We start from the raw sequence: 19841 nt of genomic DNA, 5'->3' as shown, positions 1-19841 counted from the left end.
CTTGTGCAACCACTGTGGAAGTCAGTGTTTCGGTTTCTCAGGAAATTCGGGATCAACTTACCCCTGGACCCAGCAATACCACTCTCGGGAATATACCCAAGAGATGCTCTATCAAATGACAAAAGCATTTGTTCAACTATGTTCATAGCAGTATTATTTGTAATAGCCAGAACCTGGAAACAACCTAGATGCCCTTCAATGGAAGAATGGATGAAGAAAGTATAGAATATATACACGCTAGAGTACTACGCTGCGGTAAAAAACAATGACTTCTCGAATTTTGCATGCAAATGGATGGAAATAGAAAACACTATCCTGAGTGAGGTGTCCCAGACCCAAAAAGATGAATATGGGATGTACTCACTCATAATTGGTTTCTAGCCATAAACAAGGGTCACGGAGTCTACAATTGGTGATCCCAAAGAAGCTAAATAAGAAGGTGAACCCAAGGAAAAACATATAGTTGTCCTCTTGGCTAAGGGAAGTAGACCGAATTTCCAGGGAGAAAATGGGATCTTGGGGGTGGGGTGGGATGGGGGTAAGGGGAGATGGGGAGAGAAAAGGTAGAAGGGAATTAGGGGGGACCTGGGGAAACAGGAGAATTGGGATAAAGGAAAGGTGGATAGGGGAGCACGGAACCACAGTTCTTAGGTAAGGGAGCCACTTTAGGGTGGGCAAGCGACTTGACCCTAGAGGGGCTCCCTAGTGCCCAAGATGAGGTTCCCAGTTAGTTCCTTGGGCAGCTGAGGATAGGGAACCTGAAATGACCCTATCCTAGAGCAATACTGACGAATATCTTGCATATCATCATAGAATCTTCATCTGGTGATGGATAGAGATAGAGACAGAGACCCACACAGGAGCACTGGACTGAGCTCCCAAGGTCCCAAGGAGGAGCAGAAGGAGGGAGAACATGAGCAAAGAATTCGGGACCACGAGGCGTGCATCCACCCACTGAGACAGTAGAGCTGATCTACGGGGAGCTCACCAAGGCCAGCTGGACTGTGACTGAAAAAGCATGGGATAAAACCGGACTCTCTGAACATGGCGAACAATGAGGGCTGATGAGACACCAAGGACAATGGCAGGGTGTTTTGATCCTACTTAATGTGCTGGCTTTGTGGGAGCCTAGCCAGTTTGGATGTTCACCTTCCTAGATATGGACGGAGGGGGGAGGACCTAGGACTTAACACAGGGCAGGGAACCCGGACTGCTCTGTGGACTGGAGAGGGAGGGGGAGAGGAGTGGGGGGAGGGGGAGAGGAGTGGGGGGAGGGGGAGAAGGGTGGGAGGAGCGGGAGAAGGGTGGGAGGAAGGGAAGGGAAATGGGAGCCTGGGAGGAGGTGGAAACTTGTTTTTTGTTTATGTTTTTTTTTCTTCTTTTCGCAATAAAAAAAAGAAAATAAATTTTATATCATTACATCTTAAAAAAATAAAAAAAATAAAAGAATACAGTTTCCATGTAAATATTTTGGGTGTAAAGCTAGCCGGGTGGCGGGACATAGCCGCTGTTCCTTCTACAGAGGACAGTGTAAAGTGGCTCACACCCATCTATAATGAGATCTGGTGCCTCTTCTGGTGTATATATGTTAACAGAACATTGTATGCATAATAAATAAGTCTTTTAAAAAAGTATTTCTGCAATCTTGTCCAACAGGCTGCAGAACCATTTCCTGAATTTTTTACCTGTGTCACCAATGCTGTTGAAAACTGCATCCCATCTTGCCCTACCAAGGATATCCTCACTAAACGGCTAACTTGGCGGGGGGGGGGGGGGGGGCTCAACACTGTCATCCTTAATGTCATCATACCTGTTAAAAATGAAAATATTCCTAAGTGAGTCTATGCTGCCTGAGATTTTGACACACAGAATGGGCCCATTTCAGCTCTTACAGCTTCCATCAATGCCTTGGTTAACACCAAACTTGACAAGGATGACAATTATGCCCCACCAGACCATACTTGCTGCAGATGTGGACAGTCTGACCATTTACATAGGGATTGCCCTAGGGCTCATCCAAAGACCTAATGCCCTAAATGCCAAGAGGGCTATCATTGGGCACAAGACTGTAGAAGCTCCCAGCAGGTCCTAATATGAATGACAGACTGGACAATGGCTTCACACTCCTGATGCATGAAGGTAAGTGCTGTGCCTTGGTCTGCAATGGTTTAGGTGAACTGGTTCTCATTTACTAGACAGATGTCTTTGATTTCAGAAGCATAGTGAATGTTATTTAAAAAGACCTATTGCCCCAATACTTTTGTTCTCTCTGTTGAGGTTACTTGAACAGCAGTAGAACCAACTTTAATAGAGACTTGGGTGTCATTGTGGGCTAGTTTGAGAGCATTGTGGAATACCTTTAGGTCCTCTTTCAAAGCCAAAGTAGCAGAAGGGAGTTTCTGTTGCTCATGTTCTGTGAGCTCAGCCAGCTCCCCAGGACAGTCTATGAAAATAAGCCATTTGCTGCCCTTCAGGCCAGTCAGCAGCCAATTGTGGTACTTGCTGTACTCCCTGACCTAGGAGTTACAGTTATAGATATAGACTGCAGAGACATTGTTGTAAGCAAAGCCAGGAAAAACAGCAAACCACTTAAAGAGAAAGTCTATTTTAAAGCGATTACTAGGTCCAGTATGGGCACGCTAAATAATCATTTCCCTCAGGACAGATGGCTTGCTGCCCTCCCCATTTTCAAATTAAAGATAAAATTTATGCCACACCATCAAAATGTCATTGCCCAGACTGTTATAGCCTTTATACATGCCAATAAAACTAATTTGGGGTTAATAATAATGGGAGATAATCATAAGGAAAGGGCCTATGCCCAACCAAATCCTGGATCAGTACAACTAGGGGAGATATTGGTAGTCCTTAAGGTACTGGAAATGACCCAATCAGAACCTAAACTTGTTGCATGGTGCCTTGTGGAAGGGGTGGTGGTGGCTGTAATATTTCTGCTTAAGTGTCTATACAGCTAAGCTGCTGACAACAGCAAGTGAACAAGGCAATACTCCAGGTGTTAATGGCTATGGAGCATGCTAGACCAAAACCTCCCAGGGAGGTAGTCCATGCTTGGCTAACATAAATACAGTATGCCATTTAAAGCCTTAATTCTACTTAAAGTCTCCCCTTGCTTTCGACTTCTTGGGAACTTTCAGGGATCCCTTTCAAGGACTATTAGTCAAATACAGCAGGCAAGCCTAAGACAGGCACAGCCCAAAATGTTGGGGGCAGTCCATGAGGTGGGGTTATACAAATCCATAACTCCACTAGGTTGTCCAATAAAGATAAAATAAAAAGGGTGAGATGAGGCAGGGCAATAGCACAAGTAGAATAAAGTGTATAAAAACTCAGATGTATGAGCAAAATTGGCCAAGACAACCTGTCAGAGGACCAATAGCAAGGTAACTAATGAACGCATTCCTAGCCAGTCACAACATGCCAGCAGCAACTGACAGTTTCAAAAGGACCAACCAGAAAACTACATGCAGCAGCTTAATTTTCCAAATCCTATTTAAAAAAAACTGACCTTTTTACAATAAAGAGGTTCTGTATTGTAATATCACAGAGTCTGTGTCATTGCTGCAGTGTCTTCTCACCTCCTGCCCCCTGGGAAATAAGGCTCACACAACAGGCAGCAGCAACAAGCCTGTAACAACTACAACAGGGAAATTATATTTTATTCCTTAATGCATTGCTGACCAGCACAGGCAGGTGAGTGACCCAGATATCAGGTTTCATGCAAACCCCACAGTCTTGGGCCAAGCTATGATCAAACATCCTGAGCACATACATGGTCTGGTAAGTGATTAAGATCCTGTCCTCTAATCCCATCCTAGGAAAGACCTATCAGTTGTCACAAAGTCTGATAGGTCCCCACACAACTCAACAGTCCTATCCATTATCATGCTTCATGGTCTGTCTGGGGTCAATTAGCCTAGGCCTCCCTCATCATCTTAATGATCACAGGATTAAGTTGGGTCAGACAGTCTGAACAACAACCCAGAAAGCTGACTGACAGACTCTCCCTCCTGTACCTTCCTCAGATTCCTGGGTCTACACTGGGATAAGCAAGATCACTAAACAGTCGGGCCTGGTGATGGATTCAGACCCCTGCCCTCCTGCATCGTCCCTACAATTCCACACACAGCTGAGATAGAGGAACCTGGGTGCCCACCCCAAATGGTGAGTGATCAAGATCCTGCCCTCCCACAGCAGTCTCACACTGCCAGGACCAGTTGATGCTCAAGAGAACACCCACCTGCTCAGTATGCTGAGATCCCGAGATCCCCACCCGCCCCTGTCCTAGCTGGGCTCAGTCGGACTGTGCCCCATCCCGGCCTGGTGAGGACTAGAGATTCCATCCTGATGGAGTCCTGCCAACAACCCAGGTCCAGCTTGGGTTGCACTGCATGTACTCCTCCTCACACTGGTGAATGACCTGGATCTTTGCTCTCCGTGATTATCCTCAGAGTCTCTGCCTAGCGTTGGTGAAGCAGGCTGCACACCAGCCCAACATGGTGAGTTCCCAAGAACCTGTCAGCCCTGGCCATCCTCATCCTCCCTGGCTTAGCTGGGTCAGTCTGAAGCTCCCCATCCCAGGCTGGTAAGAGCTCAAAATCCTATCCTGCTATTGTTATGTTAATCCTCCCATGCGTGATTAGCTTGCACACCCTGGGTGCCAGCCTATCTTCCTCTGTCACTGTTGTAATAAGACCCCCCAGGCCCAGCTTGGTATGTGAGATCTGTACTCCATGCCATCCTGGTGAGTTACCTGGACTCTTGCCCTCTGAAGACATCTACACAGTCCCAGGCCTTGGATGAAGCAGCATGTATACCAAACAACCCAATACCCTCTGTGATGCAAATTCTCATATTCTAAGCATAGCTTGGATCAAGCAGCTTGCCAACTAGTCAAGCCTGCTTATTGACCCAGACTCTAAGTAGTGATCCCACAGTTTCAGGCACACTGATGAAATACCCAGAATCACTCTAGCTTCCCACTGTTAGTATACTTCCTGCACTATCTCTGATCAGAAATCCTGAATATGCCTGTCCTGTGAGTGATCCAGATCTTTGCCCTCCATAGAGACACCCACAGTCCAGAAATACTGGGATCCAACTGCCTGATAACCATCAAGATCAGGCTTTCTTCAGCTATTCTAATAATCCCAGAACTTGTGGTCAAGCATCCTGGGCACTAGCCCAGCCCAATCAGTGATCAATACTCTCTTCTCTCTAATAATACTGAAACTTCCTGGCCTAGCAGTGGTGAGCAGTTTCCCCATCAGCACATCCTAATGAGTCCCCAAGATCCACCTCTGCTTTCACCTTCTGTAGACTCACAGACATAGCTGGGATCATAAGCCTGAGTACCAGGCCAGCCTGGTGATTGTCAAATATCCCCACCTAGCTTTACCCTCTTCAAAACCACAGGCTCAGCTTGGGTCATACCAGTGGTCAACCATAGTGAGAGATCAAGGCTCCCACTCCAGCAGCTTCCTCAGACTTACAGGCGCACTTCCAATAAAGCAGATGTTCAACCAGCATGGTGAGTAACCCAACCCCATGCATCACAATGAGACACTAAGTTTCCCAGTCTTAAAATCAAATAAACAAGGAAAATAGGAGGTGTGTGTGAGATTGGCTGATCAGGAGCAACTTGCCAAAGTAACTTATAATTAATTTTTTTAATTGCTCATTCAATTTCCCCCTTCACACCTAGAGAAAAGGATCATAAGAAATAATTTTTATCAAAATTCATGGTTTTATATAAACCACTGTCTGTGTTAATTGTGGCCTGAGGGATTTGCATCTGCGCTTTCTTTTACAGGTACTCTCATGACCCCAACAAGACTGTTAAAGCCTTACTGTAAGCTAGCAACCATACACAACCATGGGGAAACAGAAGAGGGATCTCCTGGTTTCAATCACATGTAAACCACATGTCACTTCTAATTCTATCCCCATTATACTGGTACTCTATATAAATGGTTTTCATTATGCTAAAGTAAATACAGAAAAAAAGCCCTGTCATTTTACTGATAGGCAACACAACCAGACAAGGGCATATCAGACAGGACCAACAACCCCTGAAAGGTCTCTGTGAACACCCCCAAAAATTACTTGCCCCAACAAAAAGCAGGAAGCAGCTTGGAGAGAACTATGACCAAATTCCCTAAATGATTGTTCAATAAATGTTTATTTACATTTAAAGAGAGATATGCTATAGTAATTTGCATTGGTATGAATCTTGGTCTATTGATACGAATTTTAGGTCAATATATATATATATATATGCTCTTGATTAAGGTATTGTGTTTGTGCAGCTCATTTAAAAAAAGAACTAGAGAAAGAAACAGACTTTGGCCCCAAAATCAGATCCATCTCTACCCTGACTAACTGAAACACAAAACCAACCAATCCCTGAGCAGGGAAGTTGCTCCTTCTAGTCTAGAGGCTTGACCTTTCCCTGTCCTTAGCAGAGGCAGCCTCTTCCAGTCAGCCAGGCAAGGAGTGGCATAACTGCCCCGACCTTCCCCTGACCCTAACCCATGCAAAACGGCCAATCAGAAGTGGGCAGCACATCACCCTCCTGAGAGAACCCAACCAGGAATGGGCAACACCTCAGTCCACAGGGAGAGACCAATCAGAAAAGATTAAGCAACTCCAGGTGTCCTCTGGCTCAGACAACAATGTAACAGCTCCCCCAGATACAAGGCAGCCAATCAACTCAGACTAGATACCCAAGATTCGGCTTGAATGAATCCCAAGTCTGCAACCATGCCATTTTGGAGGGCTCCAGCCAACCCCAAGTCTGTAGTTATACAGGTTTGGAATTCCCAAAGACCCCTCCCTCCTGCCTGAGCTAAATAACAGCCTTCCCCCAACCCCCAACCCCCACCCTAGAGCAACTCCAGGTCTCTCCTGCACTGTTGTTGCTGATGCTGTTGCTGCTTTAGAAAGACAGGGAAGCCTGGCTTAACTCATAGTAAGGACTCCTTGTTTTTGCATCAGATTTGGTATCATGGTGGTATTTTGGGGATCTGGACTTTAAGCATAACAATTATATTCAAAATAACACTGTGAAATCATAAGTATAAACCCATATTGGTCAAGAAGTACTTAAGAGTTTAGTTACATGCTCTTGAAACTGTTGTCATGTGTTTTGGGGGAGAATCAAGAAGACGTCCTCATCACTTTCACGGCATGTCAGTCCTTTCCTATCCTCAGGGATGCAGTAACATCCCTGGTCTGGGAGTGTCAGGATGGTAGAGGTAGGCTGGTTGAGACATTTCTACAGCTTTCTTCCCAACTTCAAATGCTCAAAGAAGAGCATGGATGCCTCTTGCTAAACTTTCCCAAATGGTTTTCAGGATTAAATATTACTTTTTTAAAAGCAGGAAGGGTCATTTATCTTTTTCTGATTCTTGCTTGCTGTACTCTGTCACCTTTGAACAATGATGTGACACTGCTTGACTTTGCTCTGTCATGCTGGAACTAGTACTTTACCAGTAACCCCCTACATAGACATATTTCATGGGAATTCTGATAATACCTGTTATGGTAAAAGTAAAAATGCAGCAGGTCCCTGAGTGGCTGCAGTGGTCAGCAGGTCTGGAGACCATGCTGCAGGTCCCCAAAGTGGCCTCAAGCAGTGGGCTGTGGGTCCTTAGAGCAGCCAGTTCCAGGCAGGGACAGTAGAGTTCCCCAAGTGGCTGCAGTGGGGCATGAGGGGCTGTGAATCCCAGCTATGGAGCTGCGTAGTTGGTGAGAGACCTCGATGGGGTAGCCAGTCCCATGAGGAGAGACAGACAGATGGGCATGCCATGAGACCACGCTGCAGGTCTCTGAAGGTGGCTGGTCCTGGGCAGGGAGTCAGACAGATAGGCACACCATGCAAAGTGAGGTTGGATATTTATTTACTGGATTATGGAAGGAAAAGGGGAGAAGGGGGAAAGAGGAGAGAGACAGGCAGAGAGAGAGGGGGGAGGGAAGAAGGGAGAGAGGGAGAAAGAAGGGAGAAGGCAAGAAGTAGGGAAAAGGGAGAGACAGAATATGCCTCTTTGAGAAAGAGACGGAAAAGGAAGGGACTCAGACTGTAAGCTGAAGATTAGGTTGCCTCGGTGGACAAAAGAGAGAATGGGCATGGCTTTTATCTTTAATGTGCAGGACAGACCATTACATTCCCACCTGATTTTTATAATAAAAAGGCAGGAGTTTAGGCACAACAGGTTAAAGGAATCTGGTCAGTGGATTCTCAGGACTGCTTCCTACTTATTTGTGGGTGTCATCTTGTGTGGGGGGAACCTAAGAAAGTTGGGTGCTGGCCTGTCAGAATGGCTAAAATAAAAAACTCCAATGATAGCCTTTGCTGGAGAGGCTGTGGAGGAAGGGGTACCCTCATCCATTGCTGGTGGGAATGCAATCTCACGCAACCACTTTGGAAATCTGTGTTTCGGTTTCTCAGGAAATTTGGGATCAACCTACCCCTGGACCCAGCAATACCACTCCTGGGAATATACCCAAGAGATGCCCTATCATATGATAAGAGCATTTGTTCAACAATGTTCATAGCAGTATTATTTGTAATAGCCAGAACCTGGAAACAACCTAGATGCCCTTCAATGGAAGAATGGATGAAGAAAGTGTGGAATATCTACACATTAGAGTACTTACACTGCGGTAAAAAACAATGACTTCTCGAATTTTGCATGCAAATAGATGGAAATAGAAAACACTATCCTGAGTGAGGTAACCCAGACCCAAAAAGATGAATATGGGATGTACTCACTCATAATTGGTTTCTAGCCATAAACAAGGGTCACGGAGTCTACAATTGGTGATCCCAAAGAAGCTAAATAAGAAGGTGAACCAAAGGAAAAACATATAGTTGTCCTCTTGGCTATGGGAAGTAGACAAAATTGCCGGGGAGAAAATTGGGATCTTGGGGGTGGAGTGGGATGGGGGTAAGGAGAGATGGGGAGAGAAAAGGGAGAAGGGGATGATGGGGGGAACTTGGGGGAAAAGGAGGATTGGGAAAAAGGAAGTTTGGATAGGGGAGCACAAAAGCACAATTCTTAGTTAAGGGAGCCACCTTAGGGTTGGCAAGAGACTTGAACCTAGAGTGGCTTCCAGATGCCCAAGCCGAGGTCCCCAGTTAGTTCCTTGGGCAGCTGAGGATAGGGAACCTGAAATGACCCTATCCTATAGCAATACTGACGAATATCTTGCATATCATCATAGAACCTTCATCTGGTGATGGATAGAGATAGAGACAGAGACCCACACTGGAGCACTGGACTGAGCTCCCGATGTCCCAATGAGGAGCAGAAGGAGGGAGAACATGAGCAAAGAAGTCGGGACCACGAGGGGTGCACCCACCCACTGAGACAGTGGGGCTGATCTATTGGGAGCTCACCAAGGCCAGCTGGACTGTGACTGAAAAAGCATGGGATAAAACTGGACTCTCTGAGCATGGCGATCAATGAGGGCTGATGAGACACCAAGGACAATGGCAGGGTGTTTTGATCCTACTTAATGTGCTGGCTTTGTGGGAGCCTAGCCAGTTTGGATGTTCACGTTCCTAGATATGGACGGAGGCAGGAGGACCTAGGACTTACCACAGGGCAGGGAACCCTGACTGCTCTTTGGACTGGAGAGGGAGGGGGAGAGGAGTGGGGGGAGGGGGAGAAGGGTGGGAGGAGGGGGAGAAGGGTGGGAGGAGGGGAGGGAAATGGGAGGCTGGGAGGAGGTGGAAACTTGTATTTTTTCTCCTTTTCTCAATAAAATAAGTTAAAAAAAAGTTAAAAAAAAAAAACAAAGTTGGGTGCTGGTCACATCCTGGCATAGATAGTGTTTGTGGTGTGGAAATGTCTGGTGTCTCTTACACATGTTTAAGATATTGGCAGAACAGAGGACAAAATTAAGTTTAGAAAACAAAATAGGATCAGGAAATTGAGGGGGCTGTATCTGACCTGTTTAAGGTGGATCCTTCAGTTCACCTCCCTGGAACTCACAAGAATTTTTTGGGTTTGTGTAAACAGAAGTTTTAGACATATACATTGTATAAAGAAGTAGCATATTTATGTCAGAAAGACTATGACAGATATTTTTTTCAATTACGTGTAATCTTATTTTAATCACATTGAGAGATAGTAAGGGGACTTTTGATAATATGTCAAAATCCAGAGCAAAGGCACAAGCAGGATGGAGTTAAACACACAGCAAACATGTAGTTTGGGGCCAAGAATTTCCAGCAGTTCATTTAACAATTAAAAGCAACCACCTATCTTTTCCATTGCCTGTTTTCCCATTGTGCCAGATGATGTAAGAACAATAAGGACAGAGACTGGAGAGGGGTTTAGTGGAATTGCTTTGAGTTTCTCTCCATTTGATTTGATGTTAGCTGTCAGCTTGCTGTATATTGCTTTTATTATGTTTAGATATATTGATTCACTGCATAAAGTGCACACAAGGTTGAGGAATTAACACCCGAAAATTATACATGTGTAGAAATGATGATATTCTAGAAGACAGGTAAAGTTTGTGGATTATGAGTAAAATTTCCATCTTTAATATGTTTGATGTTAGTTTTGAGTCAAAACATATGACATATATTTTTGCACAACGAAAAGTATTTTGAAGACTATGGAAGGCAGCATGAGAGAGAAGTTTGATAATTTGTATTTGTCCTCACACCTTTATAACTTGCAGATCTTGTATTTGTATTTTACTGAAATTTGTTTGGTGAGGTTGTGCTTTTAAACTGACAAACCTCTCAGCTGTCAAAGTGTATCAGAGATCTTTGAGAAGGATAAAATTTTACTTGATTTACACTCATAAGAAGAGAGAAAGAGTAAAAAACTGCTTGCAATAGAAGGTTAATGGCAGAACTGACAATAGTAAAGAACATATTAATATATTTTAAATGAAGGCTGGATTAAATATGAAATATTTTTGTAAGAGACTTAAAAGTACATACCGAAGATCTTCACCAATCCCGCAACTGACAAAGGTCTGATATCCCAAATATATAAAGAACTCAAGAAACTAGACTGTAAAAGGCTAATCAACCCAATTATAAAATGGGGCACTGAGCTGAACAGAGAATTCTCAACAGAAGAACTTCAAATGGCCAAAAGACACTTAAGGTCATGCTCAACTTCCTTAGCGATCAGGGAAATGCAAATCAAGACAACTTTAAGATACCATCTTACACCTGTCAGAATGGCTAAAATTAAAAACACCAATGATAGCCTTTGCTGGAGAGGTTGTAGAGAAAGGGGTACACTCATCCATTGCTGGTGGGAATGCAAACTGGTGCAACCACTCTGGAAAGCAGTGTTTCGGATTCTCAGGAAATTCGGGATCAACCTACCCCTGGACCCAGCAATACCACTCTTGGGAATATACCCAAGAGAGGCCCTATCATACAACAAAAGTATATGCTCAACTATAAATGTTCATAGCAGCATTGTTTGTAATAGCCAGAACATGGAAACAACCTAGATGCCCTTCAATGGAAGAATGGAAGAAGAAAGTATGGAATATATACATATTAGAGTATTACTCAGCAGTAAAAAACAAAGACTTCTTGAATTTTGCATACAAATGGATGGAAATAGAAAATACTATCCTGAGTGAGGTAAGCTAGACCCAAAAAGAGGAACATGGGATGTACTCACTCATATTTGGTTTCTAGCCATAAATAAAGGACATTGAGCTTATAATTCGCGATAGTAGAGAAGCTAAATAAGAAGGAGAACCCAAAGAAAAACATATAGGCATCCTCCTGAATATTAACCTTCATCAGGCGATGAAAGGAGACAGAGACAGAGACCCACATTGGAGCACCGGACAGAAATCTCAAGGTCCAAATCAGGCGCAGAAGGAGAGGGAGCACGAGCAAGGAACTCAGGACCGCGAGGGGTACACCCACGCATTGAGACAATGGGGATGTTCTATCGGGAACTCACCAAGGCCAGCTGGCCTGGGTCTGAAAAAAGCATGGGAAAAAACCAGATTTGCTGAACATAGCGGACAATGAGGACTACTGAGAACTCAAGAACAATGGCACTGGGTTTTGATCCTACTGCACATACTGGCTTTGGGGTAGCCTGGGCAGTTTGGATGCTCACCTTACTAGACCTGGATGGAGGTTGGTGATCCTTGGACTTCCCACAGGTCAGGGAACCCTGATTGCTCTTTGGGCTGACAAGGGAGGGGGACTTGATGGGGGAGGGGGAGGGAAATGGGAGGTGGTGGCAGGGAGGAGGCAGAAATCCTTAAAAAATAATAATAAGTAAATTTAAAAAAAAACTGCATATGGTTTAAAACATGAGACTTATTATTTTGTAGTCTGAAATGAGATGCAATGTACAGAGAATTATAACATCTAACAGTAAACATAGGGGCATTTGAGTTATATGTATGAACATACACACACATAGTGAACAGGAATTGGGTGAAGTGAATGCTCTTGGTGGGCCCTACCAAAGGTATGCTACTGTGCAAAACACGCATGAAACAGAGTCAGCACTAGGGAACCAAACAGAGAATACCTCAGTCATCTGACCTGGCTCTCAGTTAAGATGGCGATGAAGTCACCTGACCTCAATTAAGATGGTGGAACGATCACCTGACCTCAGTCAAAATGACAGCGGTCACATATTGTATGGAAAAGTCACTCAGTTAAGATGGCTGTGAAGTCACCTGACCTCAGTTAAAATAATGGTAAGGTCACCTGACCACAGTCAAAATGGGAGCAGTCTCATGCTGTATGAAAAATACAATGGGGATATTCTATTGGGATCTCACCAAGGCCAGCTGGCCTAGGTCTGAAAAAGCATGGGATAAATCCGGACTAGCTGAACATAGCGGACAATGAGGAATACTGAGAATTCAAGAACAATTGCAGTGGGTTTTTGATCCTACTGCACATACTGGCTTTGTGGGAGCCTAGGCAGTTTGGATGCTCACCTTACTAGACCTGGATAGAGGTGGGCAGTCCTTGGGCTTCCCACAGGTCAGGGAACCCTGATTGCTCTTAGAGCAGATGAGGGAGGGGGACTTGATTGGGGGAGGGGGAGGTAAATGGGAAGCGGTTGTGGGGACGAGGCAGAAATCCTTAATAAATAAATAAATTTAAATAAAAAAAAAGAAAAAGCCATGATTTTTGAGCTGCAGGGATTTTAAGTTTAATAATAACAGAGACCTAGAGGTGTGATCCGCCCTGTCGCTGAGCCATCATATCACAAGCCGTAGCAGAGAGCAAAAGGCTAGAATTGAAAATAGCCGCCTTGTGAATCCGATCAATCTTGATGGCAGCAGAAGCAGTGGCAAGGACAGTTTGAGGAATCTCCTTCCATTTGCCTGTGCACTGACAGTAGTTAGAAAGCTCCCACAAACATGGAGCCCTAGGACACTAGCAGCATGAGGGCAGAGCTGACGAAGTAGGGCATTAAGGCCTGAGGTTTAAGGGCCCCTAAAAGACGTCCATCCCAGGGGGAGGCTGGATTGACAGAATGGATGGCTTGCTACCCATAGCTGAAACTATGAAAACAGCAACACCACAAGGCCTATACAAAGACATCTCTCCTCTATAGGCAGGGTGTGAATAGGTGGCGAACACTGCAAGGCCTGTAGCAGACCATCCTCTGCCTACAGGTGGAGTGCTAAAGCCTGGCTGGCTCAGAGGCCTCTCTGAGCAGCATTTTACAGTGGGGGAAGAAAGGAAAAAAAGAAAAATCTGAGGGATCCTGGGCTTCCAGTCGCAGGAGGACTGGTCCCAGGTCATCAAAACACCATTTAGCTAAGGGAAGCAACCAGAGATGAATGTCAGCGAAGGGCTCAACTGTAGCCATAAAGACCGTGGTTGGGGGCTGTCCCCCGTTCCTAGAAACACTAGAATACTTCTGGAAGCTAAATGATAATTCCTCACGTTTGTAGAAATGGTTAAGATGAACAGATGGGGGTGTGCGTAAAAGTCACACTCAGGCAGGATGGAGAGCTGTTATAAAGAAACCTGGTTCTTGAGCCCAGGGTTCCATGCGTCCTCAGCTGGCCCGCCCATGAACCATTGCAATACCCATTTCTGAAAACACCTTCTTGATTGGCCTTGAAATAAAGTTACTAATATGCCTTGAACAGATCCTTGAGTTCAAAGCCAGCCTGGTCTACAGAGTAAGTCCCAGTATAGGCAGAGCTACACAAAGAAGCCTTGCCTCAAAAAAAAATAACAATAATAACATGCCTTGAGAGCATTAAAAACCATGTACTTAATCTACCACACCCATTCAATCCATTTTTACATCCTAAGCACTACAGCATATTTCTGTGTGCTAGGCTGTGTCAGTAAAGTAAAACTTCCCGTGTAAAACTATCATGAAAGATGTATTCCTCAGTTCTTTCCATGAAAAAAGCCTTTCTTAGAGAAAGATCAAACACAGGGAAAATTTATTTTAACCCTTAATGGAAAACTGACAGTGACCCAAAGCTATTCCAGAATATTCCTCATAGTCTCATGTGCAACTTAGGGGAAAGAGCCTAGGCAACCCTCAACATCATCACATTCCTGAGTCGGGTGATACAGAACTCTTCCCTCCCACCCCTCCCCCACCACATCTGACTAGCAGTGATGTCACAGCAGGAAGTGGTCATGTACCAGTCCAGCCTGGAGAGTTACACAGAACCCCACCCATCCTCACCATAACGACACTCATGTAAAGCAGGCGGGCACCAGCCCAGACTGGTGAGTAACTAAGGACCCATCCTCACACTGCCAGGCCTAGCTAGTGTTACAGATTGTTTTACACTGCCAGGCATAGCTGGTGTTCCACAGTGGGGAATTCACAGGATATTGCCAGCCAGAGCCATTCTCTTACTCCCTGGACCACTGGGATCTATCAGACTGCACATCCTCTCAGCCTTGTGAGAGCTCAAGATCATATCCTGGGGTGTCCTTCTAGAACTCCTCGGCCTAGCTTGGCTTGGTTTGAACAGTCTGCATGCCAACCCAGCCTAGGGTAGAATCAAGACCTCATCTTGCTGAACCATCCTGACAACCTCAGGCCAAGTGTGGCTCAAGCAGTTCATTGACCAATCAGGCCTAATTAGTGGCCCAGACCCCTGCCCTCATGTAACAGTTCAGACTAGGGAGTGAACACATGATTCCAGGAAGACAGTGTACAGGGCCACTTTACCGGGTATCCAACATCCTCACCTGCCTATAACAAACACTCAGAGAGCTGGAGCAACATCCCCACCTTGTGATTGACGTAAGAATTCGCTCTAGTACTTTCCTCAGACTCCCAGGCCTAGCTCAGGTCAAGCAGATCAACGAAAGTGGAGTGACCCTCACCTGTGAACTTTTTCCCTGCCATCCACAATCTTTGGCCCAGCTGGTGCCAAGGAGTCTGGATACCTGACCAGACTGGTGAGTGATCAAGGCCCCACCTGCTTTCCCATTCAGTCCTCACACTTGTGGACATAGTTCGGGTCATACTGTAGTCACAATCCCAGCCTTACTGAATGCCATGAACCTTGCTGATCTCCTGGCCATCACCATACTCCTAGCCACAGCAGGGGCCATGAAGTCTGGCTAGCAGGTGAGTAGATCAAGACCTTGTCCTCTACACCGTTCTCCACACTACCATGCCTAGCTGGTGTCACATAGCTGGCATCACATAACCTGCACACCAGGTTAGCCTGATGAGTTCATATGAATCTTACCTGCCTGAGCCACCTCACAGTTCCTGAATAAGCTGGGACCAATCAGAATATTCCCCATCCCGGCTTTCCTACTAGTATTCCTGGATCTAGCGTGTATTTCACAACCTGTACCCTAAGCCAGCCAGGTATGGGATCAAGACCTCCCACCTTATATCATCTTTATACTCCCAGGCCTATTTTTGCTGAAGCTGCTCACTGGCCAGCCTGTCCTAGTGCATGACCCAGACCCTTGCAATTCTAGGGTATCCACCACAGCCCCAGGTCCCTCTTGGGTTGAATAGCCAGCCTGGCCTCCAGCACAGTCCTCACGTTCCCAGACATAGTTCCGCTCGTGCCACTCGCTGTTCACCCAAGACCCTTACGTGTCACAGCTGTGTTGATACTCCTTTGCCTATTCCCAAATCATAGACCCATGCCCTGTTGCACCTGTTCAGACTAGGCAGTGGTGTCACAAGTACAGGCAGATTTCAGCCCAGCCCAGCCAGGTATATGACCTTGACCCTGATCTTTTCCACCATTGCTACATTTCCAGGACTATCTTGGCTTTAAAAAAAAAGTCTACAAAAATCTCAGCCCGTGAGGTACCTAGACTTCATCCTTCTGAGCCATCCCCACAGTTCAGGTTCAACCTAGGATCAAGTTGCCTCCTCCCCAGCTTACTTTGGTAAGTGGCCAAGACCTTGGATACCCCATACTCTAATGATTCCATGAGCTGTTTGGGACATGCAATATTGCCACCAGAGAAGACATAAGTGTCCTAGTGATCAAGACCTTCTCTCATGTACCCTCCTCATGATCACAGGCTACCTTGGTTCGTACAACCTGACCAAGATACCAGCCCAGTGAGTGACCAAGGTTCTTCTTCGAGCAGCTTCCTCAGACCCACAGGTCAAGCAGATCACTGACCAGCTCCTCCTGGTGAGTATCCCAGCCACTGTCCTCAATGTCAACCCCAGAGTCCAAGGTCAGCAGGGTCTAAGCATCTCAAGGACCAGCACAAACTGTAGAAAGATCAAGCTTCTGCACCTGCCCTTCATATTCATACTACCAGGCCTAGCAGTGGTCACAAAGCCTGGTGAGTTCTTACAAACCTCACTGGCTAACGCCATTCTCACAAACCTGACCTAGCAGGACTCAGTCAGATTGTCTGTCATACTGGTCCGGTAGGACTTGAGATCCTGACCTCTCGGTGTGGCACTAATACTCTGTGATAGCTTGAGTAGCAATGGCTTCACTCTAGCCCAGCCTGGGGAAGGATCCAGACCCCTGTACTTCCAAGAACATAGACCTCTGTACTTCAAGGAACATCACCACATCCCCAGGCCTAGAATGGCTGCAGCAGCCTGGGCGCCTGTCCTTGTGAGGGAGAAAAGATCCTGCCCTCATGCCTCATCCTCACACTCCTTGGCCTAATTCAGGGAAAGGAGCATATGGGCCTGCCAAACCTGGTTAGTGACCCAGAATGTTGTCCTCCTGCCTCACCCTAGACTAAAAAGTGATCTTAGAATCCCAGGCATACTTTGTACCAGACAAAACTGGTGAGTGACACAGAACCCTGCTATTGTACAACAGTCCCACACTACCAGGGCTATCACAAGCCACATAGCCTGCACCCAAGCCAACTTCTGTGTCCCTGAACTCTGTCATCCTTTGTCATCCCCATAGTCACAAAGCTGTATCGGACCAAGTCACCTAACCACTGGTGTGCCCTGGGTTCACCAATATGACCAATACCAGACCATTTCATTGGCCTAACGATCCAACAACAAACAGCGTGGGCAGCAGTCGATCTCCCTCAGGGATTCCGGGCCTTTTGTGAGGATTCCAGTCCTCACATGCCCAGGCCTAGCTGCGCAACTTGTCTATGAGAACAGACGAACAAGAGCCCAGTATCCTGTCTTTGTCATTCTCACAGGCCTGGCTTTGGTTCTTACAGCTTGACCAACAGCAGAGTCTGGTCAGTCACCAAGAAATCCCCTTCAATGCCTTGGTCACACTCCCACAGCTAGTTAGATTCAAGGAGATCCCAGGGCAACACTGTCTACTGAGTAACTAAGACCCAGCTCTTATTGGGCCAACTCCACAGTCCCCAACACATCTGGGGTCAATCAGCCAGAACACTAAGTCAGACTGTTGAATTATCATGACATTGTAATAGCACATCATTCTCACATCTGAGGCCTAATTTGGACTTAGCCCAGTCTGATGAGGGATACAGAAACCCGTCTAAATTTACCATTATCATGTGTCCATTCCTAGATAGAGTCAAACAGACTGGGCACTACCCCTGGCTGATAAGACCCTAAGACCCTGACTGCCTAAGACACTGTTTTCTAGCTCGGGCCAATAAGACTCTGTACCATTCCAGCCTGGTGAGACCTGGAGATCCAATCCTGCGTATGAATCCTCGCAGCTCCAGCTTCCATCATACAGCCTGCCCCAAACCAGCATCTTGAGTGACCAAGGCCCAGCTGGGTGAGGGGAACAACTCCGCAACCCTAACGGGTAAGTGATAAGGACCCTGCCCTTGCACATTGTACACCATAGCTGGGGTGGCTGACTTGGCCTGCTGACTCACCCATAGCCCTGCCTATCTGCAACATTAACACAATCCGAGGCCTATCTTGAGCTACATCCTTTTGTGCTAATCACACAATCCCAGTGAGAAGTCGGACCAAACTTTGTTCATTAGTTTACCCTGGTATGTGATCAAGACTAAGCTCTCCCCAATGACACAAACCACCCAGTACTGATTGGGATCAAGTAGGCTGTGGAGAAACAGCCCTGTATTAGTAATCAAGGAGATCTACTCCCGCACCATCCCCATATGCCCTTCCCAGTTCTGGCCAGGCAGATTTCCCATCAGCCCCATCTAGTAAGTACTTTTCACTTCCATACACTCACAGGACAAGATATGCGCTCCATGTGTTAAGTCCTGTGCTCAGCCCGTTTAAGAATGTACGTAACTTTGCTCTCGCAATTGGAAATACAACTCTTGGGATGCTTGAAGGCTTCCAAGCTGATGATAGAGGTGGCTACAGAGGTCAAAGTGATGTGGCCAGGCTGTCTCTCTCCTCTCATCTCTTCCCTGCACTGTGACTTCTTTCCTCTGAAAGAAATGTTTTGTATAAAACCCCCACAGTTAGAAACTGCCTCCCTCATGGCATAGCTTTCTCTAGACCACCAGGTCTTGCCAGAAGCGTGGGGTGGCCACTCTCCCTTCAGCGCCACACTGCTGAGCTCTCTGCCACTCCCGGCATCCCTTCTGTACCCCTGCAGCCACCATGATAGGAGAAATCTGTGCCGCTGCGGAATTCATCTCCAACTTCCTCAGCATCAAGGGCCTCAGGAGCGAACAACAGCTGCGGACTTTCAGCCAGAGCCTGCAGGAGCTGCTGGCACAACACTACAAACACCACTGGTTCCCAGAGGAGCCCCGCAAGGGATCCGGCTACAGGTGCATTCGCATCAACCATAAGATGGATCCTCTCATCGGTCAGGCAGCCCAGCGGATTGGACTGAGCAACCAAGAGTTGTTCAGGTTTTTCCCATGTGAACTCACACTCTGGGTTGACCCCTATGAAGTGTCCTACCGCATTGGAGAGGATGGCTCCATCTGTGTGCTATATAAATCCTTGCCGGAAGGAGATGACTTTCAGAGCACCACTGAACAGCGAATGCTATACACCAGAATGGGTTACAGGCAGGAAATTCTCTGGCGAAGACCAATCCCACTTCAAACCTACAATATGATGACTGTATGGGGTCACGGTGTAGTCGGTACAGTCTATGGATGGGTCACCTTCTAATGGACAGATAAATAGGATTTTTGTTTAGGGTGGGATTCTCTTGGGATGGATTTTGGAATTTAAGCTCTGAAGACCTAGCACAAGATCGAGTATAGAGGGGTAATATTTTTAAGTGACTTTGCTGTAGTTTGCACAGTACCATTTGATGGGTTTCTAGCCTGTGAGTCAAGGATAAAATCACTTTATTTGCAAGGCAGTAAAGTCAAATGTTGGTCCAAGTTTTACCCAGACTTTATAACTATATTGTCACATCAGTTCCTTTAAGAAAAAATGTTTAATTTAATCTTATATTTATGTGTTTGA

At 46.0% G+C, this 19841-nt stretch overlaps 1 protein-coding gene across 1 annotated transcript; it reads left to right on the top strand.

The window, feature by feature from the left end:
* The first annotated feature begins 18992 nt into the window (after positions 1-18992).
* On the top strand, positions 18993-19538 carry LOC121444714 (protein BTG1-like). The gene has a single exon (XM_041646617.1). The coding sequence runs from the start codon at positions 19014-19016 to the stop codon at positions 19536-19538; it is 525 nt and encodes a 174-aa protein (XP_041502551.1). The 5' UTR covers positions 18993-19013.
* Positions 19539-19841: the final 303 nt, after the last annotated feature.

The sequence above is a fragment of the Microtus oregoni genome, unplaced genomic scaffold (genome assembly GCF_018167655.1).
Source record: "Microtus oregoni isolate MIOR12 unplaced genomic scaffold, Mior012 000138F_ref0000102, whole genome shotgun sequence".
NCBI lineage: Eukaryota > Metazoa > Chordata > Mammalia > Rodentia > Cricetidae > Microtus > Microtus oregoni.
This window is presented reverse-complemented; position numbering and strand designations above follow the sequence as displayed.